The sequence below is a fragment of the Lygodium microphyllum genome, chromosome 11 (assembly GCF_053477565.2).
Source record: "Lygodium microphyllum isolate KBCC chromosome 11, Lygodium_microphyllum_v1.1.10, whole genome shotgun sequence".
In the NCBI taxonomy this organism is placed as follows: Eukaryota; Viridiplantae; Streptophyta; class Polypodiopsida; order Schizaeales; family Lygodiaceae; genus Lygodium; species Lygodium microphyllum.
This window is the reverse complement of record NC_141145.1, coordinates 151,738,963-151,757,740: the sequence shown is the minus strand read 5'-3', so window position 1 is coordinate 151,757,740 and position 18,778 is coordinate 151,738,963. Positions and strand designations below refer to the sequence as shown.

Sequence of the window (18,778 nt, the reverse complement as noted above, 5' to 3'; positions counted from 1 at the left end):
TGAAAATGTGCAAAACTCTATGTATGGCAGCATTGGCTTGATGCTTGGGGCACAAAGCATCATGTTTGGTATTGCATCTACACCTCTGAATGCTTATGGGGCTCAAGAAATGAATGCTGGTTATGCAAATGCTCCGTTTGGCGTTGGATTTGATGTAAATTCAGTAAATGCACCCTTTTTGCAGCAACTAGTATATGACAACTTGACACCCAAAGGGGCAGCAAAAGACTATGATGAGGGTGGAGAAGCATATGAGATGGGTAAATTTTCTCTCTATGTTTTATTCTCAGATTGTACATATTGATGGTAAAAAGAATGTTGTGGCTAATGCATTGTTACGTAAGCCACAAATTTTAGCCGTCAGCATAGTTTATCACACTGAGTTGGATGCCATGAAAGAGCAATATGTTGCTGATTCGGACTTTGCTAATGTTTATGATCGGCTTTGCAATGGCCAAAGGCACGATTTCTGATGATGCATGGACGATTGTGTGTCACAAAGTAGTTAAGGTCTAGAGTTATCACTGAAAGTCATGCTCCTTCGTATGTAGGACACAAAGGTATTGATGCCACGATCAAGGCAGTGGAGCATTTCTTTTATTGGCCAGCTTTGAGGCATGATGTAGAGCGGTTTATTAAGACATGCATCGTATGCCAGAAGGTAAAGTAAAGACAACGCAGAGACACTTAGGAATGGAAGTTGTCTAGCCAATTTAATTATTGGCCAGTCAGTTTATTGTTTAAGGCATCGAAATAGTTATTAGATTGATTTTCAGTATTTAAAGACTGAAAAATAATACTTAATTATGGATAATATTGGAAAAACCATTTGGAAAGGCTACTACTTGTTGTAAAAAATTCCCATGCAAGATTGGAAAACGTCTTTAGAGGTTGGAGAGAGGCATTTTAGGGTGTTCAATCTACAAGAGAGGGGGAGAAGATGCTGCTGGTCTAATTTGCAACCATTGGAGGATCTTCTGAGGTAGCCAGGGAAAAGAGAAGACCAACCAACAACAGGTGACAGCATCTAGAGATTGTTGAGACAAAAGGACAACAGTAAATTACTGATTTTCTTTAGTTCTTTGCATCTACAAGTTGTTGAGATAGGGCAACAGTAGTAAATGACAGATTTTCTTCAGTTCTTTGCGAAGAAAGTCCGAATTTTCTCTCTCCTCAGGATTCTCTCTTATCTCCCAGCCTTTCTACAGCCTTGCTCCAAAGATTACAGCAGTGAGATCACCAGAGGCCAAGAAATTTCAGATTTCTCAGCTGTAAACTGCAATTTGCAGCAAGAATTAGGGTTTACCAACAACCTGGGGAAGCATGCCAGAAATTGGAAGGTCCAAGACTTGGATTCAACAGGGCTGAGGCTGTTTTTAGTCAAATTCAAGTGGAGGGACGAGCAAATTAATGAATTTGGGGCATTTTCCATCTCCATCAAAGCGGGTGACCAATTGATTTCCCGAATCAAGGGGCAAATCAGATTGAAGACTTGCTGGTTGTTTTGGATAGCAAGGGGAGTTGGAATACCAAAAGGGATTAGGAGAATTCCATTGCACATCAACTTCTTCTTCAATTAAGCTAAATAAATACTAAAAGGGGCGCCAGTTTTGGGGCCAATTGGGTATTCGATGTCCAAGATTATATGGTAAAGTGTGCATTTCAGTTTTGTGAATTTGTTAATTGTTGTAAATAGTGCCTAATTAGGTTATTTACCGCCCTATCCGAGGAGGAAGGGTGGTTGCAGGTCATCACCAGCCGTGGATGGGTCATCCAGTTTGGTATCCTTTTGCCTTTTTAGACAGGCTTCCTCCTTCTTAGTGTGATACTTGCAGATCTGCATGTTGGTGGAGAGAGGGAGACCTTGCCTATTGTTGGTGACTTGATACCTGAATTTTGTATGGTCTTGTGCCTTGGTATATGGATTCCATTCCTCGAGCATATTCTTCATGAGTTCGTTTGTTTTGTGCAATATTCTTTGTTCTTTGTGTTTGTGTAGTCTATTATAGCAATTACTTCTTGCTTCCATTGCCATCCCCTATTTTAATAGTTTCCACTTGAAGACTTCAACCTGCCAAATCCTAGAAACGGTAGCTAGCAAGTAAGCTCAAATTCTTGGAGTATTTGCTTAGACATTTGTCTTGTATAGATCTATACATTCTACATTGTTCTTTTCACAAACATAGAGATTTCTCGCAATAAAACTGTGGTTGTAACATAATTGCCTAGAAATTTGCGTGATGTAACCAGCCTTTCTCCTCGGATAGGGTGGTAAATAACCTGATTAAGCACTATTTACAGCAATTAACAAATTCACAAAACTAAAAAGTACACTTTACGATATAATCTTGGACATTGGACACCTTGTTGGCCCCAAAATTGGCGTCCTTTTTGGTATTTATTTAACTTAATTGAAAAAGAAGTTGATATACAATGGGATTCTTCCAATCCCTTTCGGTATTTCAACTCCCCTTGTTGTTCAAAATGACCAGCAAGTCTTCAACCTGATTTCCCCCTTGATTCGGGCAATCAATTTGCCTTTACCCGCTTTGATGGAGATGGAAAATGCCCCAAATTCATTGATTTGTTGGTCCCTTCACTTGAATTTGATTAAAAACAGCTTCAGCCTTATTGAATCCAAGTATTGGAGCTTCCAATTTCTGGCACTCTTCCCGAGGTTGTTGGTAAACCCTAAATTTTGTTGCAGATTAGGGTTTACAACAGAGAAATCTGAAATTTCTAAGCCTCTAGTGATCTCAATGCTGATCTTTGAGCAAGGTTGTAGAAAGGTTGGGAGATAAGAGAGAATGCTGAGGAGAGAGAAAATTCATACTTTTTTCGCGAAGAACTGAAGAAAATCTGTCATTTAATGTTGCTGCCCTGTCTCAACAGCTTGTAGATGCAAAGAACTAAAGAAAATCAGTCATTTACTGTTGCTGCTCTGTCTCAACAGCCTGTAGATGCTGTCACTTGCTGTTGATTCGTCTTCTCCTGCCCTTGGCTGCCTGAGAAGGTACTCCAATGGTTGTAAATCAGACCAGCAGCATCTCGTCCCTCTCTCTTGCAAGCTGAATACACTGAAAATGCCTCTCTCTAGCCTCTAAAGACGTTTTATAGTCTTGCATGGGCATTTTTGACAGGTGGCAGCCTTTCCAAATGGTTTTTCCAGCATTATTCATAATTAAATATTAATTTTCAGTCTTTAAATACTTAAAATTATTTTAATAATTATTTCCATGCCGTGAAAAATAATATGGCTGGCCAATAAAATAAATTGGCGAGACAACTTCCATTCTCTAGTGTCTTTGTGCCATCTTTGACCATCAGATTGGTGTTAGGTACCATTAAACGCCACTTTCCTAGTGTCACCAACTGACACTTATGGTCAAATGAATGACCTAGGCCAACAACTAGCACCAGATACCACCAAGCACCTGTGCAGCATAACTTATAGCAACTTTTGCCTTTGATATCTCGTGATTTCCTCGAGTCCCGGGCTGGTAAATTTACTCTAACCCGAGTTACACCTCACATGTGGAACATTTACTTAACCATGTGATTATAAATTAATCCACATGTTAAGTGAGGTTTCAAAAATACATGTCCTCTATTGGGGTTGGAGTTTTAGAGGTGCTCTGTTGATTCCTCATGCCTAGAGGAGATGGTTGGTTGCTTCATTGACTCCCATGCATGGTGTAGATGCATTCTCCAACGCCGAACCTTGCAATTTTATTACAACAAAACTATGGGAGCTAAAAGGAGAGAGATCAACTTGGATAGTAACAAGTCTATTCTTCTAAATGAGCCCTTAAGGCTGAAATGTGTCCAAAGAGCTGATGCACTTGAGCTACTTGCACAAGTGAGCTGCTCATTGGTGGTGAAACTTTTAACGTGAGCTAAATTATAAGGTCCAAAATTTCAATTCAACAAAAGTTTCAAATTGTGTATTGGGGTCCTTGACCTACTCGTCTTGTGCCTTTATCCCTCACTTCTACCAATGCAATGTTCTCACATGCCAAGAGCTAGGGATGCCAGAATTTAGATTTGATTTGTCAACTCAGTTCATTAATCTAATTTAGCTGACAATATTAAAACTAATTTTAATTCTAGCGACACTTATTGAGTGTAGTTCCTTGTATGCAGACACTAAAATTGATTGGGATGCATATATGACACAAGTTAATGGGTTTCTAGCAGGAGAGCGAAATTATACCAACCTCAAAGGAGACACAGGACCCCTTGTGTATCCTGCAGGTTTCCTCTACTTTTATTCAGCCATTCAATACCTGACAGATGGGGCTGTTCTTCCAGCCCAAGTAATTCAATCTCTACTTCATTTCTATGATGCTATACTAAAGAAAGTTTTACAATGCATTATTGTTGGATCCATTTTGGGTCTCTCTGAAAGGTATTTCTTGATTAATCAGTCATCACAAATATTTCTTCTATAAAAACAGATTGTGTCAATTCATGCATGGGGTGTCAAGGTTATCCATACACTTTATAAATCAGCATTGTGTCCTCAGGATATAGTCCAAGCTATAAAGTGATGGTCTTGTATCAGAAGGTTTAGAAATGAAAAGTGTCATCATCAGAAGACCATTTTCCTGTAGTGTACAGTAGATTGAAAAAAGAAAATGCAGGGGACTCATCAGAAATGCATGCTGGCACTAACGATGTCAAGAACAGATAACTGGCAGTATGCAAACCATTAACATGCAAGTTTAAAGGCAAACACTTCCGCAAACTATCATTGCTATGATTGATTACTACTATGTAGTATAAATGCAATGAAAAGCTTATATTTAAAACTTTGGAACAGTAAATGGAAAGGACAGATAGGCAAAACCTTGTAAAGTAGATGCTCAATGCAAGAACATGATAAAGACTTGCAATACTTGCAGTTTTCACTCTGTTCAAATTGCAAGCAATTCTATAGCAAGCAATGAAGGCTTTCTTTTGTTTTGGGGGGGTGGCCGGGGGGGGGGGGGGGTGCCGTTTCAAATATAAAGTGTGGCAGTTGTATTACTGAAGGTAAAACATGGAGCTACATAGGCTCAACAATGTGGCTGGAGCAAGAGGATAGCTCCATCACATATATATGCAAGGCCTCTCAAGATGGTCTACGAGGAACCAATGAAAGATGAGAAGGCAGACGAGTATAGCTCCATTGGGGGGTGCCATTTGGGAACATGAAGAATAGACTATTGTATTCTCAAGTTTGGAGGAATGATTCAAGATTGTCTAAGCTCCTACTGCTGGTGTCTTAGGTCTCCTGGAAGCTGTTTTCAATGTCCACGAATGGGGTGAATGAGAGTGGACTAGGGTCTAGATCTCAGCAAGTGTGGCATACACAAAAGGGATTTTACCATTGAAGAACAAGTGGCGATATGATTTCTAGATATGCTATGCTGCTAGGCTCCTATTGGGTTCCCAAATCTCAGGTAGCATTGCTGAAGGTTCTAGAACTTGTTAGCTTGGCAAGGCCTTGGTGTAGGTGCTAACATTGATGGTTAAGACCATGTTATGCATGTCAGCCTTGCATGGTTAGTGATGCCCTTGATTGACATATTGCTAGTGAATAGCCCTTAGGCATCCTTGGCTCAACTTCATGCAGTGGAGAATCCTATAGGTCCCTTTCCATACTATCTAAACCATAGCTATGAGACATTGAGAAATGGAAATGACAATTTTTGAGAAGGGGCAGACGGGGAAACTCCATGTCATCGCAAGTTTCTAAAGTATGATAGAGTTCATGTTTCTAAATCAAATTCCTAAAACTAAATGTTGCAAATTAGAAGTAGCATTATTAAAAATGTTAATACTAGGAACTTGGATGTGTGTGTGTGGGGGGGGTGTGTGTGTGTGTGTAGAGGTGAGAACTGTAGAAGTGAGACCCTCTTATTCAGCACACTGATTTGTACACCAATAGGATCGACTTACTGATGCTACTTGTAGACAATGAGTGAGCAATCGAAAGAGTAGCCTAGTGGGATAGGTGAAACCAGCCTAGGTTTCGGAAAAAGGGTGGTAATGACCTGATTAACATTGACACCTGTTGGCCCCAAAATTGGCGCCCCTTGCTGTATTTCTTTAACTTGTATTGCTAAAGGTTGAAGTACACTAAAATCCAACATGATCTCCTTCAATCTTTAATGCATCTTGCTGTCCATAGCAACTAACAAGCCTACAAACCAATTCACCCCTTGGTTTGCTTGAGGATTGCCTTCAATTTGCTCCTTGGATGACAAATTCTGCCCTAAACTTAATGTTGCTTGGTTGGCCTCGTGAATCTCTTGAAGTTCTTCAAATTTAGTTGTTGAAATTCAAGTCCTAGGCCTTGAATTCTAAGCTCTCTTCTCAGGGTCACTGGTAAACCCTATTTTTTGTTGTAAATTAGGATTTAGCAGCAAAACTTCTTCATCCACATCTTGCTATTGACTGAATTTGGCTGAGATCTTTTGAGAAAAGCTATGAATTAGTTGAGAGAATAGAGAGGTAGTTGGAGAGAGAGAAATTTTGAGTTTTATTACCAAAATTGATTGAAATTGAGTGTTCCTCTGCTGTAAATGGCCAATTGACCACAATCCACTATCAACAGGAGTCCCACATGTGGTTTCCTGCCCTTTAGGACCCCAAAATTGTTGTTACCTCCCTTTAGATAGCCTACCAAGGTTGTCACATTCCTCCAATGATGACAGATTCTATAACATGGTTAATAATGTTAAAATTAGAGTTGTAGGCAGTGGCAGGGTGAAATGGTCTACAAGTGAGGGTGGATAGAGCTATAGACAAGGGCAAGGGTGTTGCAAGAACGTGGAATGGGACTCGGGAGGGTTACAAGGGTAGGGTGGGGTGGAGGGTTATAAGGGCAAGGATGGGGTTGGGGATTATATGGGCAAGGTTGGAACGGGGGGAGGGGTTGGGTCAGGAGGATTGGGGTGTAACAAATCTTTTGTATATCAATTGTTACCAAGATATATTAACTCAATGATTCCAAATTAATTTGATGCTCATGTACTTTGAAAGATGATTTGTATTATTTAAGTGTTTCAAAATATGATTAAATGTTCATCTTTCTATTTAAGGGTGGCCAATGGCCTGAATGCCTTATAATTATACTTGGGTCATCATTGATGAGATACAAAAGAGAAATTAAGAGTTTAGTCAAGTGGTCAGATTGACCCTAAAGCTTAGATGACTAAGAATTTACACTAAGATAGTCACATTGACTAGAAGTTCATATAATGAGTGGTTTTAGAAAGTGAAACTAGATGCTCATGATCGAAGAAACAAACCATGAACCGGTAAATCTGTATAATGAAGCTCTCCAGAAGCTAAATTTGGAGGCTTCTAAAATTTAAGAGGTTACTATTTTTTGGAAGTTGCTCAAATGGAAATTTTGTTTATGTCAAAGGTTCCGGAATTTGGCAAGGAACAGCTTTGTCTTTAGCAACTATCTCAAATTCTTAACCATTTGAGAGATTTTTAGAGTGGAAGGTTTGGATGCTTCTTTCTCTAGAAAAGTGACATGTGGTATTTAGAAGAGGACATGTATCATTTTGAAGAGACAAGTATCCCTATACTTGTCATTTTCAACAAACACTTGTCATTTGCTTTTAGAATTTCCCAATACTATAGGCAATGCCCAATATTTTAGTCTTTAGTTCTTTTTCAGTTCCTAGTGTGAACACAACTAAAGTTATAAGTTGTGTCACCACTCTTAAAGTTAGAGTTAGAGTCAATTAACTCTAATTGGATTAGAGCTAGGTCTATTTTAGACCTATCCTGTACTTTCATTCTTATTCTTTCAATTTAGCAAGTACACACTACTCTTTTGCTTCAGCACACTCTCATTGTCTCTCTTTTCTCTCCTCCATAGTTGGCTGTCATTTTCCAACATTTGGTATTAGAGCAGGTTCTACGTGCGGATTCAATTCAGCCATTGTTGGTTGGTGCCGCCCCACCTAAGGTCTTGTTGCTGTCAACTAGCTCTCTGCCCGAGGAAGAGAAGGACGAGCTACTATTGTTTTCAGCTTGCGCACAGTCCTATGCACAGTCCCATACATAGCCTACATGCAGCTTGAGGAGCTACAGTTTTGCAGGAGCTAGTGCTGTTTTCAGCTCTGCCTCTTATTTTCTCACCTATGCCCGTTATATTCTCAGCCCTCCTTGCGATTTTTTGCAATTTTCCATCCATTTTTGCCATCTCTTTCGAAATCTCAGCTTATGCTGCCCAAAATTTGGGGCTTTTTTAAATTTTTACTCTTGGAGTTCAAATTGACAACCAATTCGAAGAAATTTACAATTTCTTTGAGATTCCCACAAAAAATTTTGAGATTTTTGCCCGATTTGCAGTCCCACGTGCGAATCTTCATTGGAAACGTCGACATTGCACAATTTCATTGACATTTGTGCAAGAAATTTGGGGCTTTTGATCCTAGAGGCTCCGGTATGCATTATGAGGCAGATTCTAGCTACTGTTCGCTGTTGGCTGGCATTACTATAGAAATTCAAGCTGTAAGGTACAATTTTCTTCAATTTCTTTGAAATTTTAGGAAGAAATTCGGGCTTTTGCCCAACATGTATCCCAAGGCAGCCAACAAGCGTTACAATAGCATTTAATTGTTGTTACAGTTAGATTGAGTAGAAAATATTGGAAAAACTTAGTAAATTTTAGTAAGAATCAGCATTAAGTTGCTATAATTTGTACTTTTGAGGACACACATTACGAGGTAGGTGTGGTACAACAATGCATTGCTGTTATTTATAGTTGAGTCCTAATTTGGGTCAAATTGGGCACACTTTGGCATTTGTGTGACAGTTTAGTATTTGTTGCATAATCTCAAGGGGATTTTTGGTACTCTGAGGAGTACAATGTATACTTCAGTAGAGAAGTATTTGGCTGCAGATTTTTGTCCATTACTGACAGGATGGCACATTAGGGGACTAATGATCGGAGCAACATCCTTGGTGTCCTCCTTTAGGAAAACAAACTTGATGGATCAAACTATCCATTGTGGAGTTTTATGGTCCGCAACCTTCTTGTAGTGAAGGACTTGTGGGACTATGTTATAGGTGATTTGCAAGGACCAAGAGGTCTTGCACCTCAAACTCCTCAGCGTAACGCTAGAGGATAGGCTATTGGTGCTGTTGCCCCTCCTCCCCCTACTACTGAGAATCAGAGGAGATGGGACTTAAAAGATGCACATACACTTTCTTTGATTGTCTTCTTAGTGAAAAGATCGATCATTCCACACATCCGTTCTTGTAAGACCTCAAAATCAGCACAGATATACTTGAGCATATGTTTGCAGCACATAACGAGGCGAGAATATATTATCTCCGTAGAGAGTTAGCCAATGTGAACATGGATGAGGGTGATAGCATGACAAATCACCTCACTCACATACATGATTGGCGTGGGCAGCTGCTCAATGTGAATGAAATCATTTAGGATGCTGAATTGGTAAACATCACACTGAACTCTGTACCAGTGTCATATCTTGGTTTCCACATCTCTTTGATGTTGTCTTTGAGGGAGGGGGGGAATGGCATTCCCTTATATTTGTGGAGTTGGAAGGCCTCTTGTTGCAAGAAGAATAGACTCGGAAGAATGTTACATTGCGTTTAGGAGATGTGGCTATGCTTTCCAAGTTTAAAGGCAAAGGAAAAGTCAAGTAAAATGCAAAAAATCAACAAAGGGCGATGCTAAACAGCCATCAATTAAGGTTGTCCAAGACATAAAAAAGTCTAAAAAGAAGGGGAAATGTCATTATTGCAAGAAGCTAGGTCACTATATTGATGAATGCTGTAAGAGGTTAGCCAAAGAGAAGAAAAAGGACTTTGGGTTGGTTGTCCAATAGACATAGCCATAGCAAATCTATTGATGGTGATGCTTTAGTCAACTTTGTGGAGGGGGACTGTGTATTTTTGACTTACAGTTATGATTCTTCAATGGCCGATTCAGCATTTAATGCTGTTGAAACGTAGCAAACATGGTATTTTGATAGTAGTGCTTCAAAGCACATCACTTCTAGGAAGTGCTTGTTTTCCTTTTTGTATTCAGTCCTTGTTGGGAAGCGTGTTACATGTGCGAACAACAACAATTATGATGTTTGTAGCATTGGGATAGTCACTATTATTGCCGTAGATGGTTTTGACTTTATGATTCTAGATGTCTTGTTTGTGCTTGGCATTACAAAGAACTTGTTGCCTTTGGTTAGAAGGCCTTCAGTGTGCAAATCATGTGTTGAATTGTGCATCCACTAAGGCACTAAAGAGGATCACCCTATTTGAAGCTTGGCATGGCAAGAAACCCAAGGTTGACTACTTTCGGGTGTTTGGTTGCATAGCCTATGCACATCTTCCGAAAGAGCTTTGTGGAAAGCTTGATGACAAGGCTGTAAAATGCATATTTACTCGCTACAGTTCAGAAAGCAAGGGCTATTGCTCATAGGACCCACACACAAAGAAAGTTTTTGTTAGTAGGGATGTCATATTTGCTGAAAAGGTGGCATTTTCACATGATCAGTTTCAAATGCCAGCCACCCATGATGTTGGTGATGTCTTTGAGGGTCTCTTGCTACTTTCTTTGGAGTCCGTGCCAGCTGTAAATGGCTGGCTAGACATAATACAGCAAGCTGTTGTTGAACCATATGCACTTGAAAAGCAGGGTATTGATGATGGTTTGCCACATGGAGTGGAAGATGTAGTACAACATGAAAGGGCTGCTGTAAATGCAGCAAAAACAATCCCTAGATGGCTGTTACAAACTCTCAAGGAGAGTAAAATGGATGCTCCTTTAGCTTAATGCACTAGAAATAGACATGTAGCACATGATGCAGGGGGAGCCCATTTTGGCTGATTTTACAGAAGTAGGTGATTGTGATGAGCATGTATTTATGAGCTCACTGTTGGATGATGATGAGCCTACTTTCTTGGATGAAGCTCAGCAAGATGTACATTGGATGCAGGTCATGCAGGATAAGTTAGACTCTATTGCCACTAACTCTACATGGGATCTTGTGGACTTACCACTTGGCAAGAAGGCCATTGGCTCAAAATGGGTTTTTAAACTTAAATGCAAGGTTGATGGTACCATTGATAAGTACAAAGTACGGTTGGTAGCAAAAGGCTATGCACAGAAGAGGGCATAGATTATGAAGAGAATTTTGCTCCTACATTGGGTATGAATACGGTGAGATGTGTAATTGCTATGGCTGCAAATTATGGTTGGAAGGTACATCAGTTGGACATTAAGACAACATTCTTGAATGGGGATTTGCATGAGGATGTTTATGTGTCACAACCTCCAGGGTTTGTGGTGAAAGGGAAAGAGCACATGGTATGCAAGCTAAACAAAGCTCTTTATGGTCTTAAACATGCTCATTGTGCATGGTACTCTAAAATTGATGCATATTTGGGAAGCAGAAGGTTAAAAAACAGACCAACTACTCCTACTCTATACATGAAGAATGAAGGGGGGGACTTGCTGATTATCATTCTTTATGTAGATGATATGTTGCTCGTTGGACCTTCAGAAGCAAAAATTGCAGATTTCAAGGCTAAATTAAAACATGCATTTGCTATCTCAAATATGGGCTGTCTACACTATTATTTGGGGATTCAATTCACCCATAATCAACATGATATCATCATGTCATAGTTAGAGTATATGGATAAGCTGTTACATAGGTTTAATATGCAAGATTGCAAACCTATGTGCACTCCTATGGGGCCAAAGCTTAAAGCTGTCTATGCATGATGGTGAAGAGATATTTGATGTTGCAATTTACAGCTAGGCTATTGGCTGTCTTATTTATCTTTGCAACACACGCCCTGACATTCAGCATGCAGTATCTGAGATGAGTAGGTATATGCATAGCCCATTGACTATACATTAGCAAGCCGTCAAGCGGATGTGTGATGCAGATACTAGGCCGTCTACTAGTGGACACAATTTCTTTTTGGACCATTTATGCATTTCATGGCTAAGCAGGAAACAACCTGGCTACCTCGTCTTATGAGGTTGAGTATAGGGCAGCCTTCATGGCAACAATGAAATGTATATGGTTGTGCAAATTGTTGGCTAATCTACATTTATCATTGGAGGGTCCTACATCCATTCTTTTTGATAGTTAGAGTGCTATTGCAGTGGCACAAAATCTTGTGTTTCATGCTCGCATGAAACATATTGAGGTGCATTATCATTATGTTAGAGAGAGATGCTATGTAGGAGAGATCAACTTGATGTATGTTCCTACACAGGAAAATGTTGCAGATATTTTCACCAAGGCACTACCTCATGAGAAGTTTGAGGCTTTTCACAAGTCCTTAAATTTGCTACCCTTTGGTGATTGATCATTTCTATACTTTACCACATTGGCACTGCAGGGGGGTGTTAGAATTTGCCAATTCTATGGGTAGTGCCCAATGTTTTAGTCTTAGTTCTTTTTTAGTTCTTAGTGTGAACACAACTAAAGTTATAAGTTGTGTCACCACTCTTAGAGTTAGAGTTGAAGTCATTTAACTCTAGTTGAGTTAGAGCTAGGTCTATCTTAGACCTTTGGAAATGAATGTGTTTCATGTGAAAATGAAGCACATAGAAGTGAGATATCACTTCATTTGTTAAGTGCTTGAGGACAAGCGAGTTAGGCTTGTCAAAGTTCATATTGATAATAACCTTGCTGATTTTCTCATCAAGATTTCGCCCTCCAAAAAGTTTGCACATTACGGGGAGTTGATAGACATTGGATAGGGTACCTCTTGTGTATTTACCTCACACATTCTCTTGTTCTTTTGTCTCTCTTAAAAGTTGTCATGAGGATGTAAAATTTTATTGCTTTGCTTGGCATTTGATTAAAAGTTAATTAAATGTGCTAATGTGACTTGCACATGTGGTATGTAAGTTAATTATTTTATAGTGTGGGATCCAAGACCTCAAAATATCAGTTGGTTCCAAAGGCAAAGGTGTGTATAAGTTATATTTGACAGGTACTAGGTGGTACCTGGTGTCAGATTTTGACCTAGACCAATTTATTGGCCATTAATGTCAATGGTGACATTAGGGACTAGGAATTAATTACTTTATTAATGCCGATCTAAGGGGTAATAACTACTCATGGATACTTTATAGAAAAATTGGCCTAGCAAATTTAATTGCTGGCTTGTGGAAACTTTTTTTGGACACTAGAATAATTATTAAATTAACTTTCAAAAATAATATTTAAAAAAATTAATTTAATAAGGTGGATAATCTTGGAAAATGGGATTAGAAGGCTATTACTTGGCAAAACTTGCCCATGCAAGTGAAAAAAACGTTTTTGGGGGTTACTGGAAGTCTATTCAAGCCGTTGTGAGAGAGGAGGTTGTTAGAGTAAGGAGATGTTGCGGATGTGATTTGCAACCACTAGAGTCTAATCCTACAGCAGACAACAGCAGCTTGGAGTCCTCTTAAGTGCAAGTGACAGCAACCCAAGGTTCTTCTGGTGTAGGTGATAGTATACAGGAGGGGGCAACAGTCTTTTTGGTGGTTCTAAGCTATAGATGATAGTTTTCATGGCTGTTTGTGTAGGGCAACAATAGTTTTCAGCTTTTCTTGTGATGAAACTTTGAAATTTCTCTCTATAGCATTCTCTTTCATCCTACAGTCATCTCTTAAGTTATCTCAGCAAAATCCAGCCATTTGAGTCATCAGAGGTGGAGATATTGGAAAATCTCTATTGTAAACCTTAATTTACAATAGCAAAAATTAGGGTTTGATGGCTACCTCAGGATATGTGCTTAAAATTGAGGACCTAGGACTTGAATTCCAACAATTGAAATTAAAGAATTTTGCAGAGATTCAAGAGGCTAGTCGGTCCATGTTAGATTTGGGGCTTAATTTGTCTTTCAAGGAGCAAGTTGAAGGCCAATCCCCAAGCAAACCAAGGGGAAAATTGATTTAAAGACTTGCTGGTAAGTTTAGATAGCAGGAGGCACTTGGATTAGCGGAGGAGATTAGAGAATTTCAGTTGTACTCCACTCACTTGCAATAAAAGGTAGAGAAATACTGCAAAGGGCACCAGTTTTGGGGCCAATAGGCTGTCCATTGTCGAATATTAAAGTGGTAAAGTGTGCATTTTAGTTTATGTGAATTAATTACTTGTTGTAATTATTGTTAAATCAAGTCACTGCCACCCTCTCCAAGGAGAAAGGCTGGTTTCAAAGCACATTGGCCTTTAAGTGGGAGGTTGCTAGGTTAAAGGTCAATGTTGCCGGCCGCCCATCTTACTTACTAACCCTAACTATATATGTACACATTTATTGTTTTTTCTTTGAGTGATAAGGTGATAAGATGCTGCTCACAACAGAGTTATTGGAGGCACCACAAACGTAGTGACTTCTCTTTGTTCTCTCCCTCCGTTGCCAAATCTTTTTGTAATCTCATTCTCCTTGCAGTTCCATCAACCACACCTATAGTAAAGTATGAATTGCAAGATGAGCGGGGCCCTTGTGGGGGGAAGATAGGGGGACTGGCCTTGTACCTAATATGGATTCTTTGCATAGTTGTACCATGCCTCCAGTGCTTTGATTGGGGTACTCAGCTGTCTTTCTGAAACATCTTCCATGCCCTCTTGCTATCCTGCCCCAAAAACAATTGATAAATTTGTGGCTTCAGTTTGGCTAAATATGCTTTTTTCTTTCTTCGCACTAGGCATCAAAATATCAATTGAGCTTGCCTATGTGTATTTTTTGCTCTCAAGGTCCAAAAGCTGTGTGTTTGGGAAGATGTATTCATCTAATTCTATTACTTTTGGAATCTGCACTGATTTGGGAAGGAAGGATTAATCTAATCTTTTGGATTGTGACAGACAGCTTGTGATAACAGTATTGTCTTTCTGGGTTAATTTTTTTTCCCTTAATGCACAACTCCCGCATATTCTTTTTATGTTTCCAATCTGAAGGTACTATGTGAGTAACTATTTTTTTCTTCTGGTTGTGCCTCGTGTTTCTTTGTTTTTGCAATCTGAAACTATTCAAATGTCTTTTGGTGCTCAATAATCAGATTGTGTTTGGAATTCTCTACTTGCTAAACCTGGGTGTTGTCCTATCAATTTACTGCCGAGCCAAATTGGTGCGTATTTCTCCACCTTGTTGAGTGCAGATCCCTTGATAGCTTTTCTTTTGAAATCAGGAGAATTATCAAACTAAGGAATGTTAACTAGGCTTACAATATTAGTAATTACCTTTGCCGCAGAATATGTCAATGTAGTTGCCTTTTGCTGTTTGATCTGTTTGTATTATGAGTTTTCAAGCTTACATTTCCTATACTGAAAAACTGAATGTAGAACTGTGATTAGCATAAAGTGATAGTTTAAAGCTGCATTCAAATATTATTAAGCTTCAATACAGTTGCACTACAGACTACACCAAAATTGTGATTATGTTGCTTGACTATTTTCATGCAAGTTTCAAAAATATTTTGAAAATATGGCAGTTGTGCTAACAGTTGGTATGGAACTGGATGTAGTTGCCATGGTGGGCTCTTTGTTTACTTTGCCTCTCGAAGAGGGTGCACTCAATCTTTGTCCTGAGGCTGTTCAATGATTGTATCGCTATGACTTTAGCACATACAGCTATTTTTTGTTTTCAAAGCAACATGTGGAAGCTTGGTATGGTTGTTTTCAGGTGGTTAACATTGCTATTATCACTGTTAAATTATGCTGCAAAATGAAGCATTTAATTTGATTTGTCACAAATCTCATATGTTCTTCCTTCTGATTCTATTTAAAAACATACAATCTAATATGATATACACTCTTGCAGCATTGCAGTTTCTGTGAAGATGAATGTATTGCTATATGCACCACCCTTGTTGCTCTTAATGCTGAAGGTAAACATTTGCTATTATTGGAGTTCTTGTATCATTCCCGAATGTGGTAATTTGGGACTGTGAAGCAAATTCTCCCATGCGCTAAGACGTTCTCATTTTTTAATATAGGCCATGAACTTAATCGATGTAGCAACTGCTCTCCTCCTTGCTGCTTTGGTTCAGGTAACTCTAGTTTCTCTGATTGTTGTATCTGCTGCTTTTATTCTTTCATGTTGTTCTTGTTTATGGTAATTTGAGAAAATGATTATCTGTTACTGTATGTACAAAGACCAATTCTCTCAGCATGAGGGAAGACCTTCTTGTACTCATAAGGGTAGATGCAGGGATTGACAACTACCTCAATGTGTGGGAAGTCCTTCTCATACTCATGAACGAGTAGATGCAGAGATTGACAGCTAACATTGTGAGAAACTTATTCCAGGTCAACATTCCACTTATTGGGCTCCTGCTATTGGCATCAGCAGTGCACAGTGCAGAGTTTGCAATTCTGTCTTTGAGGAATGGACATCTGTGTGATGATTGGGGAATTTGAATTTATGTGGAGCACTCTGGGCTAGGTTGAGGAGATCAGACCTGGCCTGACTAGTATTCTCTCTTTCTACACCCTCAACAGAGCCCCAAGAAGACAAGACTTTTGGGATGAGATTAGGCAATCCCTTCCCAGGTCAGACCACTGGTGGACTGTTTATTTTTGAGGATCCAGAGGACAGGACAGGAGGTAGTCAGGATACTATCAGAGGGGAGGAGCAAGCAGCTTGGGTGGGCCCTTGTTCATGTTGGGTGACAGGACCTTGGCATATACCATACTGTAGAGGGTTCCAGGAAATCTCTCTTTGTCTAGAGCTTCAAGGAGAATAAGAGGGGTAGCTTAGGAGGTATGGTCAACTGTGAGCATACACTAGGGTTTGCAGTGAAACACAACTAATAAATGAACTCAGAAAATACAAATGAAGAATGGGAGAATGAATGAACAAATGGAAGCTCGATGAAAAAACTGTGTTTGCAGAGGTGTGTGATACAAGGAATGCTCAAGGAGTGGAGGGCTGTCCAACAGCCACAGTCTCTCTTGGGAGTGGACTGAGGGAGGCTGGAGGAGCGTGTTGTAGTGCGATTATGTTAGATCAAAGCTCATCTGTGCACACACAGAGTGACGGTGAATAGTGAACGGCAAGGGAGAGAGTGTGGTGGAATGTCACATCCACTTATGTGAGAATGATAGAATGACAGTACAACCCTAAGGTACTATAGTACCACACCCTAAAGAGTGTTTACATGGGGGAAAACCCTTCTCCAGCAAGAAGGTAAAAAGTGCTTGTGTGCATAGGCAGCATTTACACAATAATGACTGGAGGAACATGATAAGTGTAAACAAACCCCCCTAAAGTGAATGATATGAATATACACACAGCGTGACAAATCGATCCCTAAATGGCAGTAAGCCTAAAACCTCGAGGAAGGCTTCAAACTTCTCTCTTAGAAGAGCCTTTGCTAACTTATCTGCCAAATTGTCCTTTGTAGGGACATATACTAAGTCAATCTCTCCTTCATGGAGCCTCTCTCTGACATAATGTAAAATATGCTTAGTGCAAGCATGAAATAGCGGGCTCCTTGCAGCTTCATAGCACTTTGATTGTTGATATAGAGAAGAGTAGATGATTGCTCTCCCTCATTAAGATCAGTGAAAAGGTATTTGAGCCATACACATTCTAATGTAGCTATAAATGCTGGGACATATTCAGCTTCACAGCTGGATGTGGCTATTGTTTTGCTTCTTGCTTAGCCAAGAGATGCATGAGTCACCAACCATGAAACAATTTCCAGTAGTGGACACTTTGCTGTCAAAACAACCAGCCCAATCACTATCTGTAAAAGTATGCAAGCAAGTAGAAGTGCCTTGAGGATAGAAGAGGCTCAATGATTCTTTGATATGCTAAAAGGCATGTTTGATTGCTTGCCAATGTTTAGTGCCAAGGCTATGCATGAATTATGCTAAGATACCCCAAGTTGTATATCTGGCTGTGTATTGAACAATGGGCCAATAGCTTCTTGATTAAGTGAGGTGTCGAATGGATCCCTTGCATCCTCAAGTATAACATGTGGCTTGTATCAATGGGTGTGGAGATAGGCTTTTAGTCTTGCATTTGAAAATGCTTAAGAAATGCTTAAGGAGTTGTCCAATATATTTGGACTATTGCATGACGAGGCCCCCTTCAAGTGTAGCAAACTATATGCCAAGATAATAATGCAAATGGCCTAGTTTAGCCATATCAAATGAGTTTGTAATTCATCCTTCAAAGCTACGATATGCAACTCATAGAGCCTCTAGTCATAGCATGTCTATAGTACACCTATGACATGGCAACATTTTACTTGACAAAACAAACACTCTTTTGGCTATACAAAGGGTGAGAACCTTGTGATTAATGTTCTTAGACCATAGATACATAATTGACCAAAGTTCTGGACATTAAATTGCCCTAGATGGTCATTTTAATAGTCAAAAAGGGGCGTTTAATGATTTTGCCTACTTTGTAAATTATTTTAAAAGTTTTTCCTACTTTCTAATTTATTTGAAGAGTTTTGGGTTATTTAAAGCTAGTCTTGGTTTTCAATTAGACAATTGTGTTGGGCATCGTATTGATCATCCAAGTGGTATTCAACTATCTTCTTCTTCTTCTTCTTCTTCTTCTTCTTCGGTTCATACCAAGTTTTGAGGAGCAAGAGAGTCTACTTGTGTACTGGAGTGTGCATGAGATTGTGGTGAGCCAGAGTGTTCATGGCTTGATTTGTAGGGACCGGTTAGGCACTGAGATCGAGGTAGACAGTCGTTACGCGCAGTGAGAGACAGAGAGAGTGAGAGAGAGCAGAGTAGAGAGTGAGCACGTTTGTAGGTACAATGAT

The 18,778-nt window shown here is 39.5% G+C and overlaps 1 protein-coding gene across 2 annotated transcripts in view; it reads left to right on the top strand.

The window, feature by feature from the left end:
• ALG3 (asparagine-linked glycosylation 3) overlaps positions 1-18,778 on the top strand; it is a 155,635-nt gene that overhangs the window by 42,250 nt on the left and 94,607 nt on the right. Inside the window, exons 2-6 of one of the 2 annotated variants that reach the window (XM_087688386.1) lie at positions 4,144-4,316; positions 15,050-15,118; positions 15,515-15,672; positions 15,811-15,877; positions 15,986-16,039. In XM_087688386.1, the coding sequence (XP_087544512.1) occupies positions 4,144-4,316; positions 15,050-15,118; positions 15,515-15,672; positions 15,811-15,877; positions 15,986-16,039 (521 nt within the window). The remainder of the gene's footprint in view (positions 1-4,143; positions 4,317-15,049; positions 15,119-15,514; positions 15,673-15,810; positions 15,878-15,985; positions 16,040-18,778) is intronic. The other variant, XM_087688387.1, reaches the window with a different exon arrangement.